General features: G+C 34.8%; 1 protein-coding gene across 1 annotated transcript in view; it reads right to left on the reverse strand.

Annotated features, from left to right (window-relative positions):
- The window catches only part of MYCBP2 (MYC binding protein 2), a 265188-nt gene that overhangs the window by 148851 nt on the left and 93910 nt on the right, over positions 1-22427 (reverse strand). The window contains exons 18-21 of the mRNA XM_068984559.1: positions 16109-16216; positions 9431-9550; positions 8281-8362; positions 465-582 (exon numbers count right to left, since the gene is read on the reverse strand). Coding sequence (XP_068840660.1) covers positions 465-582; positions 8281-8362; positions 9431-9550; positions 16109-16216 — 428 coding nt within the window. The remainder of the gene's footprint in view (positions 1-464; positions 583-8280; positions 8363-9430; positions 9551-16108; positions 16217-22427) is intronic.

The following is a 22427-nucleotide window of genomic DNA, read 5'->3' on the forward strand; positions in this document are numbered from 1 at the left end:
AAGAGCAAAACAAACAGGCCAGATAGAAGTTGAGAGGAAGAGGAAAAAGTAAACTATAATTCTAAAAAATCTAACAAGAAAACTGGGCCTTTAAAAAGTTCTAAAATAGATATAATTCTACAAGTTAAGAAAAAAATTTGATTCTTTACAAGCTAGCTGGGAAGGAAGGTTTCAATGACAGAAACAAGCTCTACTGAATGCTTAATAGACTCTGATCTGGACTAAAACATGTCCAAATCTAACACAGCTGTTAAATTTAATAAATTCTAATGCTACCCTGGAGAAGAAACTAATTTCAAAGCAAAGTTCTTTCCAGTTTTGTGTACGTTGGATATGGAGACAGGAAATACGCATGTGCAATAACAATACAAGAATTTCACTGAAACCAGAAAAAATAGCTAATGTAGACAAATTGCGAGGCAACAGTACAATGCAACATTATCAATGCTTAAAAAGTTCCTTACAGAAAAGCTTCCGAATGTGAAGACCTGTCCATCCATTAAAAGCGCTGCCGTGTGGTTACTGCCTGCGGTAACTTGTGTGCTAGGGCCTGGCAATGCTTGAACAAGAGTGGGACATCCCCTAGGTTAAAAAAAAAAATTTTTTTTAGTCAATTTCTCTCAAGATCCAACTGAAATAAAGATCAATAAACAATGTAATTAAAAAAACAAGAGATAAAAGGCACTAATAAGAATATTCATCAAACACTTACTTAGGTACTATATTATGCCGATCTCCAGTCTTCATATTAGGTACACAAAGATGAGAAAGACATAATCACTGACATGATGGAGATTCATAAAAAGATTTCTTGAATTTACTACTCTAACTATGGACAAAGAATTATTATTTTTTCTGAAAGACTATACCTACATTTGTTTTAAAAGAAAAAAAAAAAGTTAACTTATAAACTGAATGGTAAGTCAGAGAGCTCTACAAATATTTGTTAAATAAAATAAAAATCATGCGCTGATTTACCCGGAATACAATCCAAGGACCACACAAAACAGTTTTATGTCTTCCTTTCTACCCTTTTCCCACTGAACTGTCAATTAACTTTTCATCTTCTTTTCTACCTTTTTCCACTGCACTTTCAGATTTTAGCATACAGAGTATCTCATGAGTTAGAACACCATATCATGAGAGGCACCACAGCAGCAGCTCCAGGCTCGGACCCTAAAGCAGACTGCCTGGCTGTGAGTCCCGGCTCCACCATGCAGCAGCAACATTCCATGACTCTCAACAAGTTACTCATCCTTTTTGTAGTTCAGTTTTCTCTTCTTTTACATGGAGATAAAACTAAACCGCGTTTACCCCATAGGGTTCCTATGTACGAAAAAGCTCATATATGTCAAGTGCTTGGCTCAGTGATTGGTACACAGTTAGTAATTAACAAACGGTAACTATTATGATAAATGGCATCCTTGGCTCTGTCGTATCTGTTCTTGTAATCACCCTTCTATCACCTTATTTATCCTTTATTAACCACTTTCAGTAATCACTATGTATATACAGAAGAATAATCATCACTGTAGAGAAAGTCCACACACAGAAGAGCTCTGTTTCTGAGGTGCTGTAACACTTCAAATTTTTTTTAATTACATATAATATGTTTTTAAATGGTTATTCAGGCTGCAGCGAAAAATGAATTGGGAAGAGGCAAGACTAGCAGCTGGAAACCTAGTTAAGAAAATGTTGTGATGATCTGGATAAGTTATAGTGAAGACCTGAACTAGGAACAGTGTGAACTGAAAGGAATGTTTCGACAGCTGTGTAAGGAACAAACCTGACTAGACTCTGGAAATGGCTAATGGGGGGCAGGGGCTGGTGCAAAGAAGAGTTTCTGCTTAAGTTAACAGGTAGATGGTGGCAACATTCACTTAAGATAGAGAATAAGATCTAGGAAGACAAAAAGAGAAAAGAGATAGTTTTCATTGTAAGTTTCTTCTATAATTTAGGTAGGAACAAAGGAAGAAGAGCTCACAGAAATCTAGGTCATAACAAACAATGAACTCTGGGAAAAAGTGCTATGTAGAGAGTCATTTCAAGGAAAGAGGAATACTGTACACGCTGAATGCCTCAGAGACAGAGACAGATGACCACTCAATTTTGCAAGAAGTCTTTGGTAGAGGCAGGCGTGATACTATGCAGCAAAGAAGGCACTCACAGTGGGGTCAGAGACTACACAAAATCCCTTCAAAATCTTAGCAGGAAAGGGAAAAAGAAACGGGAACCAATGGTTAGAGGGAAAAAGAGCTGAAGGGGAAGCTCTGTCCTTTTTAAGAACTTGCGTAAGCTGAAAGAGAGAGTGAAGATGAGGGGATATGGTTCAGAGAGGGGACAAGAAACAGAATCAGATCCCCATGGGAAAGGCAGAAAGGTCTCAGGGTGGGGACATGAGCAGGCCCTCTTTCAGGGTAACGTGAAGAAGGAGCATAGAGGAAGTATGGACGCAGGCAGGTTTGTAGAGTCACTGGGCTGAAGAACTTCCCATCTAATGTTTTCATTTTTGCTGTGATAGGAATAGAGGTCAAGGGCTAAGAGCAAGAAGAAATGAGTGAGGAGAAGATCTGAAGATTATGCTATGCAAAGGGTATCATGGTGAGTGGAAGAAAGAGAAACCTAGACCACAAGGTTTTAACCCAGATCCAAATGACTTACAGGAATTCTAAGAGTGAGCTTCAAGAGATTGGTGAAACTTTTAATTTAAACTTTTAAGTGTATATCCTTATGTTTGTTTTTCTGAAGAGACAGCCCATATTCTTCATCACATTCTCAAAAGGGCTTAAATCAAATAGCTCAAAACTAGAAAACAGGGGGATCACTGCCCACTGTAGAAGGACTGACTGAATCTATAAGTCATAACAATCTGTGTAAGTACAGAGACTTCCTTTTCTTCCAGAAGTCCAAGCGAGACACAGAAAACGTAAGTAGACTGATTGATGCCTGAAGCTTTGTCACACCTTAGCATCAAGAGGGTGAGAAAACTGAGGAGACTGGTAAGGGGAAGGGTGAAGAAAATAAATGACAGCCTCAGACTTCGGTTAAGTGATCCTAGAGAGTAAACAAAAGTAGAGGGCTGCAGAGAATGAAGTACGGATACAGTCAAACACCAAGTAAACCCATGCTAAGTAACAGAAGAAACATTTGTCATCAGATTATGTGTTGTTTAAAATGAAAAATTCAGAGTTAGAGCTATCCACTGTGGGTCCTGGGAATGACCACCATGAATACGGAAGTAAGGTTCACTAGATCTAACTAAGGTGTCAAGGTGTCTATATTGTATGGGACCATTCAGGAGCATGGTAAGACTCAGACTGGGAAAACACTGTGAAAACTACATTTTCAAAGAATGAAAGGCGGTGACTATCAGCAAGATGTGTAGTAACAAAAGCGGAGGAAAGCAGAACGGCTCTGCCTCCAAGGAGTAGTCGTTTCTACCTGAGGGCGCAACAGTATGGCTAGACTGAGTGGTTCTCAAACCTGAGGTACCATGAGCTTTCGCAATAATCAATTACCAAGCCGAAGGACTGTGTGGTGAACGACAGGGCTGCCCTGGTGGCTGTCGGTAAAGAATCCGCCTTTAATGCAGGAGACCACCTACAGTGCAGGAGACTTGGGTTCTATCCCTGGGTTGGGAAGATCCCCTGGAGAAGGAAATGGCAACCCACTCCGGGATTCCTGCCTGGGAAATCTCAGGGACAGAGGAGGTTGGCAGGCAACAGTGCATGAGGCTGCCAGAGTCGGACATGACCAAGCAACTAAAGCACCACCAAAGCCCTCACAGAAATGTCCAGTTTGATCCAAACAAAGAATTATTGGGAAAGTTCCTGTAACTGTTGATCTGTTTGCAGTTTATGCAGTATTTTCATACAAACTATATCACTGATTATCAAAATAATTCTATGTATGGATCTGATGTGCTTTAAAAAGGACTTTCCCAAAGTTGGTGGCATTTCTTCTAATAAACTCTTTCATGATACTAGAGTCCATTTATTAAATTATTTGGTAAACAGAGGAAGAACTGGAAACAAACATTACATCTGTATGTGTATGCATGCCAGGCATTTTGTAGACGCTATATTAATTCTTTAACAATCCTATGGGATTATTTAAACTAAGGCTTAGTAAATTACAGTTACATAATTGGTAAGAGATGAAACAAAGATCTAAACCTCATCTAAATGGTTCCAGACACCATGATGTGTAGCATATTAACACAGAAGGAGGATTTATTAAAGCAAGAAAAAGATGAAACTCAGAAACATTAGAAGTATCAAGATTCTACTGGAAAAAAAAAAAGAGAATAAAGGCATCTAAACTATACAGTCTCTTCCCCAACATCCAGGTTTACGTTTACTGAAAATTGTAAAATAATTTGTAATTCAGAGATTTAGAAGCATACTGAAGAATACAAACAAACAAAAAAGAGGGCTGAGTCATGAGTGAATGCATAAAAATCCTCAGAAGCTTTTCGACAATCCCTTTTAAAACCAGCAACAGTAACAGCCAACATTTATTGAGCATTTACTATGAGCTAAGCGCTTGTGCTAAGAAAACAACACGTATTATCTCCCTGAATTCTCACAACAACCTTCTGAGAGACATATTTATTCCCATTTAAGAGGAAGAAACTGAGCCACAAAAACAGTTAACTAATTTGGCCAAGGTCACACTGGCACCAAGTGACAAAATCAGGCTCAGTCACTCTGGCAGGACAACACATGAAATAGAGAACACCAATAACGTGTTTCTACCCTCAGCACATGCACACTACAATATCTATCTTACATTCATCACGCATTACTAATGTGTGCTATACAATAAACTTCAGTTAAAAACACTTGGTTACGAGAAACTTTAAAAAAAATACCTTTCAACTCTATTTTCAACAAAATATTTATAAATGTTTTGCTTTGTGGTAAGTCAGTTAATAGGTATGCTATTGAGGCTTTGTTCCCTCCATACACATGGTCAACTCCTTTTGGAATCTGTAACAGTTCCTGGCTCCTGCCTTCCAAATCCCACACGGATCCAGACAAACAGAGTAACTAGCATGTTTACAGCACAGATGGTTTTGACTGGTTTTCATTTAATCCACCAGGTACAACGTGTAGGCATTATGTCATTCCATGCCCCAGCTTGACACTCCCCACAGCACATGGAGTCAGCCTTCCAGTGACAACTCAATCAACAGAACCAGGAGTGAAAATTTACATGTTGGGAAAGAACAACTTTGGGCAGTTAAGACAAATCCCACCAGAGTTTAATCTCCTTAAAAAAACCCCTAATTGTTTAAACTTCAACATTAAAAGCTATCCTAGTTCATTAAGATACAGTCAAACTATTAAAAATACTTAGCATATTGCTATGATACTGTCGCCTGAGCAAGTCACTGCAAGGCAAGGTGTGGTCCTCGCTGGGTTATAATCAGGACCAGGAGGCAATGTTTTTAGGTACCCTCTTCATTTGAAGAGCTGACGTGAGGTCCTTCCCTTTCAAAAGCCGTTAAACCTCAAGGAGGGGTGGCAGAGTCTTGCACTTATTCTGTTCATTCTACACACAGCACAGTCACCTGAGGGTTGCAATTTAATCATAGATATGATTTTCATTACTTCCCTCCCACTCAGTCAAGACCAGGAAACACAGCTATCTGTTAACTCTTTTCTGCGGAATGACATCCAAGTACAAAGTCTGATTTGTGAAGACGTGTCCCCCTTGCTGCACACATGACTGATTGCTCTCTCACATATAACTGTAAAGCACCTTTCCTAGGTTATGTCATGACTCACAAAATAATTGTCAGCTAAGTAACAATGCAAAAATGATGATGACGATGATGGTAATACTACTAAATCCTCTTCTGGGTCATGAATCTTCTGTGAGAAACAGAACAAAAAGCTTCCAAATTCTTCTCCCCACATATTACAAGCCCTGTCTCAGTCTCTGCAAGAGTGATGGTCATTAACCCTGTGAAACAAAATATCTGCTACCTTCTAAAGCCTGTAATAGTAACTGCTCAACCCTGCAAAGCCACTGACACTCTGTGATATCCAACGCCCAAAATATAAATGCCATATCCAGTGACATTTGATAAAGTATTTTTGTTAAAAACTTTTTTCTCTTTCCAAGCACAATACTTGTCACTAAGATTATGCTGGTTTTATAAATGTCTTAACAAGTATCAAATGTATGCTTCACTTATGTTTTTAGTGAGAAGTTGAACTCAATGATACCTCAACCGTCTTTTCTCATTAGTAACAGCATTCATCAAAGCAACTAAGGACACTCCTTTCATCCTCATTTTGTGTGCGTGGCACTGCACATAGGTCTGAGCCTGCCCTCTAGGATGGACAGTGTTTCCTTAATCCTGGAGGCACACTAGAGCGTTGAGAGCATTTAAGGAAAAACTGATGCTAGCATTCTATCCAACCCTTGTGGCCACCATCTCCCACTCCCAATGCCCACCTCTCCACACATGCCTCTTAAAAATTCTAGACTTAGAATCCAGGCGTGGTATTTTTGAAGTCCCCCAAGCAACTCTACTGTGCAGCCAGGATTAAGGATCACTGGTCTTTGCTATGTAAATGGTATCATCCTTGCCACAGTAATGCAGTCATTTCAGAATAAAGTGAAAATTCTGGATTTTATTTAATGACTGGAGTGACTCAGTGTATGTGAGTGAGAAATCATACAGTTCCAATTGATTCTGGCAGGTATCTTATGAATACATGGAAGAATTAGGCAAGAGCAGAGAGACAAAAAGAAAGGAGGTTCTGTGGCAGACTGGATTGGTGAGTCATGTCTAGCCTGAAAGGGCCCTATATCTCCCAGACTTACACATAAACCTGGTGTCAGTGACGGGGCAGCCATACATGGGGACCATTCAGATCCTGAAGACCACCCGCTGCAGGGAGCACAAGTGGCTGACAGACTCTGCGATGCTTCTTTGGGTCCACGAGGCCATCCTTCCCCTGGGAAGCTACCAGCTTGTGACTGAGCTCTGTGAAGGATGAGAGCTGGCCCGTCCTGCCCAATGTGGAACTCTTCCGAAAGTCACCCTGGCTTAAGGACACCCCGCTGGCCTGGCTAACACTCAGTCAGAAATGCACTGTAACCTGACTCTTCCTGTCCCATTCTTCTTCTCTCTTTCCTTTCACAGGGGTCAGACCTACCTCAGGCAGACTCGTGTTCTCTTCCCTTTCACAGTAGTTTTCTATCAATAAACTCTTTGTACATCTAATCCTGCTTTAGCATCTTCTGGGAAGACATGAGCTAATAAAGATGAATTTTCTACACTTCTAACCCAAAGCACTCTCATTGTATTAAGCAGATGTGGACTCAGCTGCTGTGATGAAAGTCAAGAAACCAGGACTTAAACAAATAGAATTTCTCTCTCAGGTAAGCACCCAAGTATAAGGAGCTGTTGTAGAAGTTCCGTGGTGTCAGGGACCCAGACTGTTTCTATCTTGTGGCTCTTCCATTCTCAATACACAGTTTCCAACTTAGGACTGCTGTGATGACTTCTCCAGCTCCCCACCACCAGGCATGGACTCCAGGCAGCAAGCAGGGAGGGGAGACAGAAAAATGGAAGGGTATCCCCCTTCCCTTTAACAGTGACCCAGAACGGCACACAGCACTGTAGTTCACACGGCCATATCTTGCTGCAATGGAGGTGGGAAAATGAAGCCTTTAGTTTCATGATTATGTCATCAACTAAAACCTTATTACCAAATGAGGTACGGAAGAAGGAATAATAAAATATGTCCAGTAGTCTCTACCATAATTAGTTCTTAACTATTCTGGATAAGTCTAAACAGTTTCTCTGAGTGACCATTTTGTTTGAAAATTATTCAAAAACTTTGATGATATCATGTTAATATTAGGCTAAAATTTTAAAATAGATAACATCAAATAATATGAATATATCCTTTGCTGATTTATTAAAAATGCCATTTGGGGATAGTCACTGTCTTTACTATTGCCATGAACAGCCTTTAAGAAGATATTAATTCTGAAGAATGCAGTGTGATTTCCTGGTAATCATAATCGCTCTTTCATTTTAAATGTATAAAATGTAAATCAACTTTTCTCCTAAAACAACAAAATCATTTTTCCCCACAAAAGCATTCAACCACAAAATCAAGAACCACCAATAATTTATGGGCCACGCTTTCCAAAACTGTGGTATAAATACTATATAGAGTGTAGAAATATATATTTCGAAGGAAAAAAGTAAAGAAGAAAAAAAGCCCACTTTCACACAAGATGTTAAAGTACCTGGAATTGACATCTCCATGTCCGAGCTGCCCATGCTGCCCATACCCAAATGTGTAGACATCACCATTTTCCATCAAAACCACTGAAATAAAAATTCAGAGCTTTATTTTTTCATTATATGCATTTTATATTTCTATCACAAGTATACTGAAAGCAGTTCAAGTTTCACTATTTAAAATTTGTAGAGTCATTAAGAATAGGCAATAGAAGTAAAGACATTTACATTTAATGAGAAACAATATAATTTTACTTCTGTAAAATATTTTTGTTAAGTTACAAAAATGTATAATGTTTTTAAAAAATACAGTTTAAACTTATAAATGCCATTTAATAACACTAAAATTTAATAAAACATTGGTCTGAGTCAACTGTTAAGTCTTTTTTTAATGAGTAACTACATACAAAATGTTCTCTCCTATCTAGGATAATTATATAGGTAGAGGGTCTGAGCTCTGCACAATTACGTACAACATCAGTATGTCTGTCAGAACTTTAATATCTGTCAATATCTTACCAAATAAGGAAATATATTGAACAATAAAGAAAGAATTTTTTATTTTTATACAGGTTGAATAGTACAGCTTAAGCTATATAACCCAAATGCCAATGATTTAGTAGGAACTGAAATACTTTCTACATTTAAAAAAAGTTTTCTAATTTAAAAATTGATATTTTCTTATAAATATTGCACAAAAAAGCTGAAGATGTATGGTTTTTGCAAATGCTTTAACAGCAGATAAAATTTTACATTTATAAAATTAATACACTGTACTGGTACAAAATAGTTTTAAAATTGTTTTAAAAAGCTCTTAATAAAGGAATTTGTGGATGCACATTTCCCACTGAACAGTAACAAAGCTTGTGACCAGCTTATAAAAAAATTAGAAAATTATAGAGTTTAAAATTATCTTCAGGAATTTCATGACTTGAATTACAAAATCAGTCCATCAGAAGACAGATGAGAAGTCAGATCTCTAGACAAGCATTCCACAGATTAAAAAGGACTGTCTAATAAATATGCTTTCATAAATTTGAGAGACGCTATAGCTTTTGACACACGGCTAACAGGCTACATTTGTCCAAACTAAACAAACAGGCTATTCAACACAATTGTAAAAATGCAGTTATACCCTAAAGTTCCAGCTGCTACCTGAGTGGTGAAATCCACAGCTGACTTGTACTGCCCGGAGCTCACAGTCAAATCGCACGGAGCCTGGAGGGTATGTTGTGATTTTGCTTGCATCCTTTTCTCCTCGTTCTCCACTTCCATCTGCAAGTGTTATAATTTGTAATTAAGCCATGACTCATCTTCAAAATAAAATTTTAAATCAGTTTACTATGGAAAAACAAGAGAAAATGTTAAAAGGAACAAGCGAGAAGGAACTGTAGCTGTTAGAAGTGACAGATCAAGAATCTACCTGCAAAGAAGCCAATTTTGAAAATATAACCTATATATTTCTGTTGGCAAAATACTACTAAATCAGTAAAAACACAGATAAGGCCTGGTTACAGATAAAGCCTTTTAATCTAATCAGTTATGTGATGTAAATGGGTCATTGAGTTATAGAAATAACAAAATTCTACATGTAAAAGTTTATATGGGAAATTTTAGTTTGTATAAAAAATAACTGCATGCAAAGTCATTTAACAACTGTTTTAAATTTAGTGATATTGTTAGTGCTAGTCATTAAAAAAAAAAAAACAATTCTAGCTGACTTGCAAATCACTTAGATTTCCCAAACACATCTTAGGAAGACTACTCTGTCCACCAGTATTGCTAAACTCAGTTGAATTTTAAAAAATTTATAAAGATCAGATAGCTTTATCCAATTACTGTAGTTCAATGGTTTCCTGTCAATCATTTTACCTGTCCCACCTTGACTCTGAGCCAGTCTGCTTTGTGGATTTCTTTGGCCCTCAACCGCAACTCTCAACCAGACCCTCTGCTTTTATTCCTTCTTTCTTCCCTTCTTCTCCAATTCCCTACCATAAACTTGCTTTAAGACCCTCCCTCCCCCCTGGTTTCTACATTAAGTATTTTAGTATTTTAACTATAAAATTTAAAAACACATTCCAGAACATAACAACTTTCTTTGGAATGTGTAAATAAGAAAGGTAACTAAACTTTCCTAGTCTAATACTACAGATGAACTAAAATATGACTTCTATATCATCAAGATTCAAATTCCTTACACATGGAATAAATGTAAATCTGAAAAGAATTTCAGGTCAAACAGCCTAAGTTAATTGCTTCGTGATACAGTAAATCTAAGTAAGTGTCTATAATATGTGGATACACATGTGGATCTACAGACACACATTTAAGATAATTCTGTATTTTCACTACCCATTTTAGAATACTAAACAGAATAATATCATTTCATGTTCATGTATACTTTGCTTACTCTAATATTTCTAATCTTTAGTAATATCCAAGGTAAGACAAAACTGGCCTAAATTACAAGTTCCATTTCTATAACTAAATGAGTTGAGCATTTTAAAAAGCTTTAAACTCTTTACAACACTAGGAGAGTAAAACCTCACTAATTCAGAATAACACATGGCCTATATGACTTCCTGGAAAGGTCTTAATTACAGAACGTTTAAATAAAAATGCAGTTTTATTACCTTCAAGCAGTACAGATTATAGATTAAACTAAATGCTACAATAAATAAAATGTGGTTACCTACATTATAATTCAAAATAGGCCTATATTACATAAAAATGTACCATAAACATGAAAGTCCTTTAACATACAAGAATTAATTGCTGGACCCAGAGGCTGAAGGCACGCTGAAGGAATCCTTCATTTCTTGAGCCCTTGGTTTGAAAAGCTAGTGATTTTAGACAGGTTTCCCCTTAAAAGTATGGCCCTGAAAATTCAGAGGAAGAAGTTATTTTGAATTTTTACTCAAAAAAAATCACAAATACTGCATCTGAAGTACCATAAATTCTGAATAAGTGAGAGGTTTTACTATAAAAGGATAAAAATAATGATTGCTCTTTTGCTAAATTATCTAATATAGGTTTGCCAATTAAATCTGCAAGAATGTGTACTTGTGTATGGGATTAAAAAAAAAAATCACATTTAGTTTCACTCTACCCAAAATGCAATATATTTTTAGTTCAAAGACTCTTCATCCTGGAAAGATAGTGGAATGGTACTTCCCTGGTGGCTCAGAGGGTAAAGCGCCTGCCCGCAATGCGGGAGACCTGGGTTTGATCCCTGGGTCAGAAAGTTCCCCTGGAGAAGGAAATGGCAACCCACTCCAGTATCCTTGCCTGGAGAATCCCATGGATGGAAGAACCTGGTGGGCTACAGTCCATGGGGCCGCAAAGAGTTGGACACGACTGAGTGAGCTCACTTCACTTCACTTCAAAGTATAAACAAGGGCCTATCCAAAAAGTAATAAGCATCTTCCAAAGACTATTTAAATAAAATGACAGATACATAAAAAATTTACAGCTTTATCTCAACTGGTAAAAATATCTCATTATTAAAGCCAACTCTGATTTATCATAGAAGACAAACTGTGTTCATTTAATTGTGCCAGACCTAACTATATTCAGTGTTACACTTTAATTTCACTTTCTAAAAATTTATTGATGTCTAGTTAAAGCTTTCACCTTTGAATTTGGCATTTTGCCCTCTCTCTTGAATATAGAGATTAAATATAGATACAAACCCCACAATAGAGACACAGCATCAGGGAAAGAGGGAGAAAAAGCCTAGCAATTTACTGATTAAAATCATAGCGATTAAATTAGTCATGACTATCATTTAGAAATTAAAAATACTGGAAACTTTTTGTTAATCTAAACAAAACTTTTACCTATAAAAATAATTTGTCAATTATTATAGATGGTGAAATATTATAAGAAAAAAATAGGGATGAAATTCTTGATCACTAGCAGCAGCAGTGACAGAGGTTTTAATATTTATATCTGTATCTGGAATTTTATGTCAGTTAAAAAATAAGTACAATTCTAATAATTTAGAAATTTACAAAAGTTTATCAAAGCAAAAAGATACCTAAACAGTCAAGAGTATAGTGCAAATTCAAAAATTAGGAAGTAAAATTTAGCAAGATTAATCCTGCTCAAATTCATTATTCAGAAAAGTATTGAGGACAAATAAAATAAACCTCAGATTTTTAGGAAAGTTAGGCCTAAATATTCTTATAATTGGCCATTTAGGCACATCTATCTTTTCCCTAACATGAATATGCTCATATATATATCATGTGATATTAAAACTCTGATAGCTGTAAAGTTTTGTCTCTGAAGTATGGCATGTATATATATTATTTACACTTATTTGTGTACACACACAGAGGAAAGAAGATTCAGTATCTAAAAGACTCTACCCTTAATTTTAATTTAAATCTATACCTTTCGGCTAATCTTATAAGCATGCATATTGCTGAATGTATCACAGAAACAGTAAGTACTTGGAACAAAATCACTAAAATAAAACAGCAAAGCAGTAGTAATATCAATTTGCTAAGTATCTCTGGCTAAACACTGAAAATTTAATTAGCACAGTAGATAAGTGTTTTTGGGCGCTGGAACCTAAGAGACTTGGATTGGATTCCTGGCTCTATATATTCATTTGCCAGTTTTATGAAAACTGGATGCTGGATCTTCTCTTTCTTTTAAAAAATTTTTCTTTTTTAATTTTGACATTGGATCTTTTTAAGTTTTAGTTTTCCCGTCTATAACAACATGGCACATTACATCACAAGGTCTTGTGAGAAATAAGTGCAATAATGTATGAAAAGTGCTCAGTCAATATTCACTACTGTTGCTCTCCCTAATCAATTCAGTAATCTGATGAAATAGATATTGTTATTCCATTTTGCAGTTGGGAAAACCAAGGCTTTAGAGTGATTAAATAGCCAGCCCAAAATAATAAATAGTAGAGCAGCTTTAGAAATTGATCAAAAATAAGGCTCACGTATTTTACCACCATCAAATGGCTGACATCTTAAATCTTTTGATAAAATAAACTAATCATACATTTAACAATCTCAAATTTTGTACCTTTAAGATAATTCTAAAAAAGAAAGCAAAGAATTCAATTGGAAAAATTTAAGCTACTATTCATGGAGAATTTTTATTTGCAAAGGAAATATATATACATATATATATATACACACACATATATATCAATTTAATTTTCATATCAACATATTCAGTTTGGAATTATTATTCCTATTTTTGAGATAAGGAAACTGAAACCAAAGAGGTTAAGAAATTTATGAATGACCACACAGTTGTAGTAAATGAAAAACAGGATTAAAACTGAGGCCTAATTTCAAAGGCCATATTTCCATTACACCATACCACTTCTCTACAGAAAACAGGTGTAAAACAGAGATGATTTTAGGAGTGCCCTCAGATTTTCCTGTCAGTCACTTCTAGACTATCTCTGGAACAATTCGAATATTCCTGAGAGTAGTACACTAAATTTTTTTTTTCTATTTAAGGCACTGAATAGCTGAAACAAATGTTAATTCAGGTAACTGTTTATAATCTATAGTTACATTCTTTAAATACTATATGTTATATGGATTACAAATTCTATGTATTGATTCAGTCTTATGCACTACTGGCCTCTGGTCAAAATTTGCCTGAAAACTTGACAGATCCTGTGACCTTCTCTGAATTCTCTCCAATCAGCCAGATGCTCTCCAACTTTCCATGTTAGAACTCACTCCTGTTCACAATAAATCCATAGTTCTTACCCTCCACACACCCTCACAAGAAAGTCACAGTCTAGAAGATTTAAATCATTATTATCCTACAATCTGTACCACCAACATAATTAAATGTAAGGTAGAATACAGCAATTAATACAGTGACTTTCTCAGTGGAAGATAAATAGAGTAAGACACAAGAGAAAAAAAAATTACACAGGAAAATAAACTTATTAAAAGACTGTGACTATATGCAGCAAGAGTAAAAGCAGTGCCTGGCAAGGGGGTTAAATGATAGGAACAGAAAATGGAAAGGGAGCAACAAAAAGCAAACCTGTGGGTTTACAGTGAGTGCTAAGTGAATACCTTCCACATAAAATGGAACACCATTTGATAAAATACTACTTACACTTTAAAGTCGTTTGGTGGTAAAGAAATGAAACTATTCCATTATATAAAACCACACAATCTGATGATTTAAAAAAAAATGGCCCTACACTGTAATACTACAAAATCAGTCCTTCCAAAGAGGTTGCTACAGTCCCATAAAATAACCCCGTTACAGACAAGATGGAAGTGGAAAAGTTTCTATAGCTAATCAGTACGACATCATAAAAAGTGCTTTAAATTTGTAACCTTGGTCTTCTTTAGCATTTATTTTAAATTCTGGAAAAAAAAAACACAAAGATGATTGTCTATAACATACTAACATGGAGCTGAAAAAGTTTTAAACTGCTTATTGAAATGTAAATAGTGAACCTCAGGTAAAGTATTGGAGAACTCTACTTTCATATAATTGGTGAGAAAAAGACCTGATAAAAGCTTCTCTAATACTGGCATAGTGGAAAATATGAGATCAGAAATTCTGGCAATAACTAAAATAATTTGCAAGGATACCCCAAATAGTATTCCTTAGATTTAAATATTAATGGCACTGTTAAGAGCATCCAATAAATAAAACAATCACAAATTTTACTATGGTTAATCACATTAGATTTAAACTAATCTCAATTTTTATTCCTACAGAATATAATTCGAATAGTTCTCTATTTGTGGCTTAACTAAAAATGGGGGTTTCTTTTGTTTTGCGTTTTTGCCTTGAGTGACAAAATAATAGACTGAAAGAGGCAAATAAAAATAAAATTGATTACAATATATTGCATGTGAAAGTTTAAAAATAAAATTCATCTGTTAACAGTTCTGTAGCCCTTCCCCTAAAAAGAGAAAATATTACTTAGATTAACTTGTACAGAATATGTGTTTTTAAAATCTTCTGCTCTACTTTACAGGGTTCATTTCAGGCATTTAAGAAAATATTAAATCTAAGTTGTACTATTCCAAGAGTGGCTGGTTCACATGCCAGGATTCAAGGCAGAGTTTATACATAAATTTGTAAGTTCCCTGCATTAAATTCTTTCCTGATCTTAGTTGACCCATAATTTCTTGTTTAAACAATTCTTGCTTTAGGAATATTTTTAATTAATCTAGAACTCAGATCTCAAACAATTATATGGCAAGATATTGCCAGTCACTCAAGATCTGTTGAGACCTATGACAGTTTCTGAGGACTAGAGTAGGTCTACTCTTTACTGACATCTATCACTTTTAAACCTCAAATATCAAATAAATCATGTGTATTATATATATAAACTTTTATATTAAAACAAATGAAGCATCATAGAGGTTAACTCATTATCACTCTATACACTGAATTTAGCAATTCCGTTAATTCTGAAGCAAATGAACAGCATTAAAAAAAGAAAAAAGGATTGCAAAATGCCAGATGACAGTCATCTAAGAGCAGATAATAAAGTATATAAAACAGAGAGCTGTAATTATTTTTCCACCTTTCCTAAACCTTAGGAAATTTGACAAGAAATGGTAAAGAAAAAGATACATTGTAAAATGTCTTCTTTTTATTAAAGTTAACCAAAAAATACAGTGAAATAAAATTGACAGTCATTGACAAACAGTACACTTTTCAGCATGTTCTTTCTCCTCAGGCTATATAACAATGATAGAAGCAAAGTAGAAGAATTAGGTTTGTACATTTTCCCAGAGACAATATTCAAATAAGTGGAAGAAGTTGGGAAAGCATCCCACCTAGTTGATAAGGAAGACCAAATACCTTTGTGCTTGTCCCGCTTATGCTTTAGCTGTGCTGGATGGGATCTGAGTCTGGCTAGAGCCTGTTCTCGGTGGTTCATAAAAATAGGACCAGCAAATACAAGGGGGCCTGAGGAGAAACATTTTGTATGTGCATAGAAAAGCTCACAAAATGAAAACACTGCAATGAACAAAAGTAATTCAAACCAAAAAGCATGGAAATTAAAGTTTGGGACATCATTCTTTCTCCCAAGTCCCCTCTGTTAACATCCCGCTCCCAACCATAACCTATTCACCATTCCACACACAAGTTTTAGTATCTTAAGTACAGTTAATAAAATACAAATTCTAATCTTTTATACTCATAATATTACTAGGTAGTTACTAATAGTCTCAAATAGATAATCAGAAAGTTCAAACAGAATAAATCAAATTTTCCTATAAATCTTTTAACATCACATATATTCACACTTAGTAAACCATATATTCATTAAAAATAAATACATTTCCTTTTAAAATACCAAAAACCAACTCAGTCTTAAATTAATGATTAAAGTTTAACAAGGTCTTCAAGATTTAATATCCATGTTACTCTTGATATAAAACCAGAGATTATTAATTTAACTACATTTTGTCAAAGAAAACAGGTTGTCAAAAACAAAACAAAAAATTCTTATGATCTGAGATACACATATTTATATATATACATTTATATCACACATATATATACATATACATACATACACACATACATGTGTATATATAAATGTAAAATCACTGTGCTTTATAAACGCAGTATTTTGTAAGCTGTATTTTATTTTCTAAAAAGATAAATCTAACTTTATGTATGATTTCTGTAACCACATACACAAAATCAGACATAAGGATAAGCTCAATTTCACACTAATGATAAAGAAGGGAATCTAAACCCAGTTACATTTTTGAAACATAAACCATTCTCTCATAAAATGATTTCTTTCTGAAGCCCCTCTGTGTACATAACACTATACATAAATATGTCCTGACGAAGATTACAGTCATTTCTACTTATACAATATATAAGAAAAAATTCATAGCCAAATTCACTTCAATAAAATTCAAAAACTGTTTTCGTCATTACTGTTTAGCTTGAAAATAAAACTAGAACTACAGTTTCCTTGAGTTTTAGCAATATCAAAAACGCTTACAAATTTCAAAATAGTAAATTTGACAGTTAAGGAGTTACCAGTATTTGAAAAGGAAAATGACAGTATATACATACTGAACATTTAAAATTAAATTTCATTGTTACTCTCTATAGATCTTTAGCTATGACTAATATTTCTAACAATGGGACAAAGTTAAACTATTGCTCCGTAATAAACTTTGAAAAATGTCATGTTAAATACCAAAAGACCCTGCATTAAACATTAAAAATGGGTAGAAAAAATATTTTTAAATTATGTCTCCAGATACAGGAAAAAACATAAGCAGCATCAATTCTATGAAACACCAAGAATAATATATCTTATGATTACTACAGATGGAAATATGCTAATTTAATGTTAATAGAAGAGCTAAACATTATTTTCCAGTAACACAGTATCAATCAATTTCAAACTAATATTATATAAACTAAGCTTCACCTTTAAAATGTAACAAAATGAGGCACATTTCAAATACGAACACATTCTTATCCATATGCCCTATTTTCCAATTGATTTACTAAAACAGATAATATAAATCACTCTAAAAAGTATATGACACTTTCTAACTACACAAAAGAATTACAAATATTAAAATAACAATAATATTAAGCTGTATTACCATTTTATAATTCCTATGGTCTGTCTGAGATATTATTTCTTTCAGAAAAGCATTATACCCGTAATATTCATAGTTCTTTAGCATCTCATAAATTCAAACTTTTTAGAGACCTTTCTGTACATAAACACAGAAGGCCTACAAGCAATCACACATAGAAAGTGCACCATTCAAAGTCAACTTAAGTTACCATTTATACTATCAGGTTACCAGGCTCTAAAATACTCTGTATCCCATGGACTAAAATAATTTTTCTTACATAATTAAGTCACTCATTTATTCACCAAACATTTTTTATTATCTTCAATGTCACAGATGCTGGGTATCACAGATATAATGACAAAGACACAGATTTCATTCAAATTCAGTCCATCAGAGAAGACAGAATGAAAACTAAGAACTGCAATATGTTCTGATAAGCGTTATAAAGGAAATCTGTACACACTGTATCTTGAAGGATGAAAAGTAATCAAATCAACCTGGGTGAACTAAAAAAGTTTCAAAGACTGAGAAAAGGTTTGCCAAGAGAGAAAGAAGAGAAGAGAGGGCATTCCAGGTAAAAAGAATAGGATTTATAAAAGCAGGAAGACATAAACAACATTACTATATGGTCATTAAAAAAAAAAAAAAAAACAGCTAAAATGGATGGAGTATAAGGTTATCAGGCAGAGAGTAGTAGGAAATGAGTTTGGAGATGAATATACAAAAGAGGTAATTAATGTCTTTTGATACTATTAAGCCTCACTGCAGAGAGTGATAAGTCCATGAAATGTTTTCAATTAGTTGACAAAGACATATTAAATTAACCAACTTCAGGCACAGGTCCTAGGAACACTTGGACAAATATGATGACACCACCTCTGACTCAGGAAGCTTACAGTCTAATGACTGAGAAAGAGTTTACACAAAATTCAAGAAGAAATTATTCCAGTGTGCTAAGAGAAAACTGGAGGGGCAGCCAGTGAATCTTGAGGGTGGGGAAGTAAGGAGTTCCCTTCAGAAAGTTACAGATTATACATTTCAAGAACCTAAGATTATTATTATCTTTTGGGCCAGTAATTATCTATCCAGAAATCTGTCCTAAGGAAACAAATTTTTTTTAAAGATTTCAGCTCAAAAATGTTAATAACTTGTAATTATAGAAAAACATTTAAAACAATCCAAAAAGAAGAAGAGTTAATAAAAAACTATGGTATCTTCTCTCAGAGAAAAAATAGTAAGCCATTAAAACAGAATTTATGAAGAAAAAAACTGCTTCTGTGCTGTTTAAATTAGCAATGACAAAACATCATTCATTAACATTTTCCAAAAATTAAAAATAATATAAGGCAGGTGGTGCTAGAGGAAAACACCACTCATATATTAGTCTTGAGAAGATAAATTCTTATAACACTTAAAAAATAATTTGAAATACATTTTAAAGTTTAAAACAGGCACACTCTCTGGCCCACATATTCTATCTCTGGGAAGCTCTACTATATAAATAAAAATTCCACTACAAATGGCTATAAGTTAAGGAATATTTATTATAGCAAAATCTACAAAAAGCTGAAAATAATTTTAATGACCACCAATAAAATATTAGTTGAATAATCTGTGGTACAGACAGATTATGAAATGTTATGCAGCTATTTAACAGAATGTGGCAGGTCCATACTCACTGATATAGTACATGCTCATGCTGTATTGTAAAGTGGGGAAAAGATGCTGCAAACAACTGTATATTTAATACAGTATCACTTCTGTAAATAAACTGCTAAACTTTTACATAACTGTTGATATCTGCATGACTCTATTTCAATAGAGTAGGACACACAAATATACCTAGTAGGCTAAACCTCATTTGCTTTGTAAAAGAGAACGGGAAGGCAAGGAAAAAAAAACTGCTAGAAAATTTTAAAAATGTGTATACCATAACATTAAGCAAATATATAAAATAAAATTCAGTCAGTGATTATAACTGGAAATGTATAAAACCTGACTAGAAGATGACCAAGAAATAAAGTAATAATTTAATTAAAGGATATGTTTTTAGAAAACCTTTAACCTAAATTCCTATAATACTGTAATATGGTATTGCAATAAGGCACAGAAAAATTTATGTTGCAGTCATTAAGAGGAAAAAACAGCATACCAATATACATCACAGTAAGAAATGATATAAAATATCTAAACAAAAAATCTATAAATAGAAAAACTTCAAGAAGTATACCAAAATTCTAAAGCAGTTATCTTTGGATTAAAATTTACATTGATATTTTTTCTTATTCATGTTTTCTAGGTGTGTCCTATAATATTTTTATTTAAAAAGGGACTTTAATGTATATAGTATTAGATCAGTTGATACTGGATTCAATATGTCAGATCAAGAAAACAATGGCTTTTGAGGCTTAAAAGTCAATAGCAATAACTTCTCAATCCCTTTGAAACTGAGAGACTATGACACATTTATTTTTACATTCTAATTTGTAAGTATGGGAAACTGAATTTTTTCCTTATCAAAATGGAATCACTTTATTTTATAGAAGATGTAGTGGGTTTTGTTACTAATAATCAAAATTTTTGTGATGAGCATCCCAGGGTTGCAAGAAAAGCAACCAAGTAGAAGCCAGAGCAGGAAAAGAATCAAATCCAAAGAAAACAGAAGTTTATTAAATAGCCACCACCATCACTAGCATCCTCATCATCACCACCATCAAATGTTTACCTAGGGATGAGTATATATGTCAGGTATTTTCATGCATATCACTTAATCCTCATCCTTACTTAAGTGAGTACAGTTGCAACCCTCATTTTAAAGGTAAGGAAACTGAGATTCAGGGTGGTTGTACTCCAAGTAAAAGTTAAGAAGCCAGGATATGAACCAAAGTCTAACTTCAGAACCTATACTCTCAACCACCATGCAATATAGCCAGGCTAATTATAAAACGTATTACTCAAATGAGACTCTCTACTGAGAGCAAAAGAGGGCTCTGTAAGTAATATGTCCAGACCACATGCATAAAACAGGACTGTCCCAGGCAAACAGGAGGCATAAAATAGGACTGTCCCAGGCAAAGGACATAACGCATTTATCAACAGCTCACAATTATGAAACTTTGATTTGACATTTGGCAGGGGGGAAGAAAGAAGAAAAGGTAGACAGCATTATTTGAGCATAGCTTTCCTTACAACAGAGTGCTGAGAAGGAATATAAAGACAAGAGCACTCATATAATCACCCAGGAGACCTGATTACATAAGAGTTCTACTAAAAATCAAACTGAACAAGCACTCCACTTGTTAAACCAGTCTCAGACACTCATGTATCAATCAACTCTGTCTCATCTAAAACACAGACTCAAAATTTACAGATTATAAAATCTGTAAATGAATACTATCAGTACCTAAGAATATATATATAAGAAAAGAATTACCTGGAAGAATAAGAGCATAAAAACAATTAAAGACAAAGTTCCAACTTTATCAAAAAGTAGTGACCACACTGCTTTTGGGGGTTTCAATAGCAACAGAAGAGTTTGCGTCATAAACAGCAGCTAAAACACATTAACAGGCCTGAGGTTAATAAGTAAGGCTTTAATACTAGAGCTAGGTCCAAAAATTTTGATCAACTTCAAAACAGCTAACAAAAACTTGGTAATCAGGATGAGATAGATAAATCAAGTAAAATAATTTAACTTTATCTAATCCCAAAAGCCTGAAATTTAAACATAGGTAAAGCCAACTACTGGAGAAGGCAATGGCACCCCACTCCAGTACTCTTGCCTGGAAAATCCCATGGATGGAGAAGCCTGGTGGGCTGTAGTCCATGGGATCGCTAAGAGTCGGATACGACTGAACAACTTCACTTTCACTTTTCACTTTCATGCATTGGAGAAGGAAATGGCAACCCACTCCATTGTTCTTGCTTGGAGAATCCCAGGGACGGGGGAGCCTGGTGGGCTGCCGTTGCACAGAGTCGGACATGACTGAAGTGACTTAGCAGCAGCAAAGCCAACTACTAACAAGCCTAATTGCCAACAGACTGCTTTTAGTTATCTGAAAAGCATCAAGTGGAAGCCAAGGTGGCGGGGTGGGGGGTGGGGGCGCGGGGGTGGTGATGCGGGCTGCTGACAACTATATGTGTGGCAGTTGGAGTACTAAAAATTTATCTGACGTTCCTGTTCCTCATGAGGACAAAACAAGACTAACAATCCTCACTAGCAATGTACGAAACAGGAATTCTAGAATGCTGTGCATGTGACTCAGATCTGTATTGAAGACCCTCAGGCAGGCAGAAAGCATAAGGCCCGAGTTGATTCTGAGAGTGAAGATCCATGGAACAAATTTTGAACATTACCGCCCTAGAGTAGCGGTTCTCATACTCCAGCACCCTCAGAATCACCTGGAAAGCTTGTTAAAGCACAGATACAATAATCTAATTTCCATAAATATTTAATAAAGGAGTTTTTTTAAACTTGAAAGAGTATATGTTTTAAAGGTCCATGATACATCTTAAAATATATGCGAAAGAATATTCTGCAGTCACAAAGTTTTGTT

This window comes from Capricornis sumatraensis, chromosome 12, assembly GCF_032405125.1.
Source record: "Capricornis sumatraensis isolate serow.1 chromosome 12, serow.2, whole genome shotgun sequence".
In the NCBI taxonomy this organism is placed as follows: domain Eukaryota; kingdom Metazoa; phylum Chordata; class Mammalia; order Artiodactyla; family Bovidae; genus Capricornis; species Capricornis sumatraensis.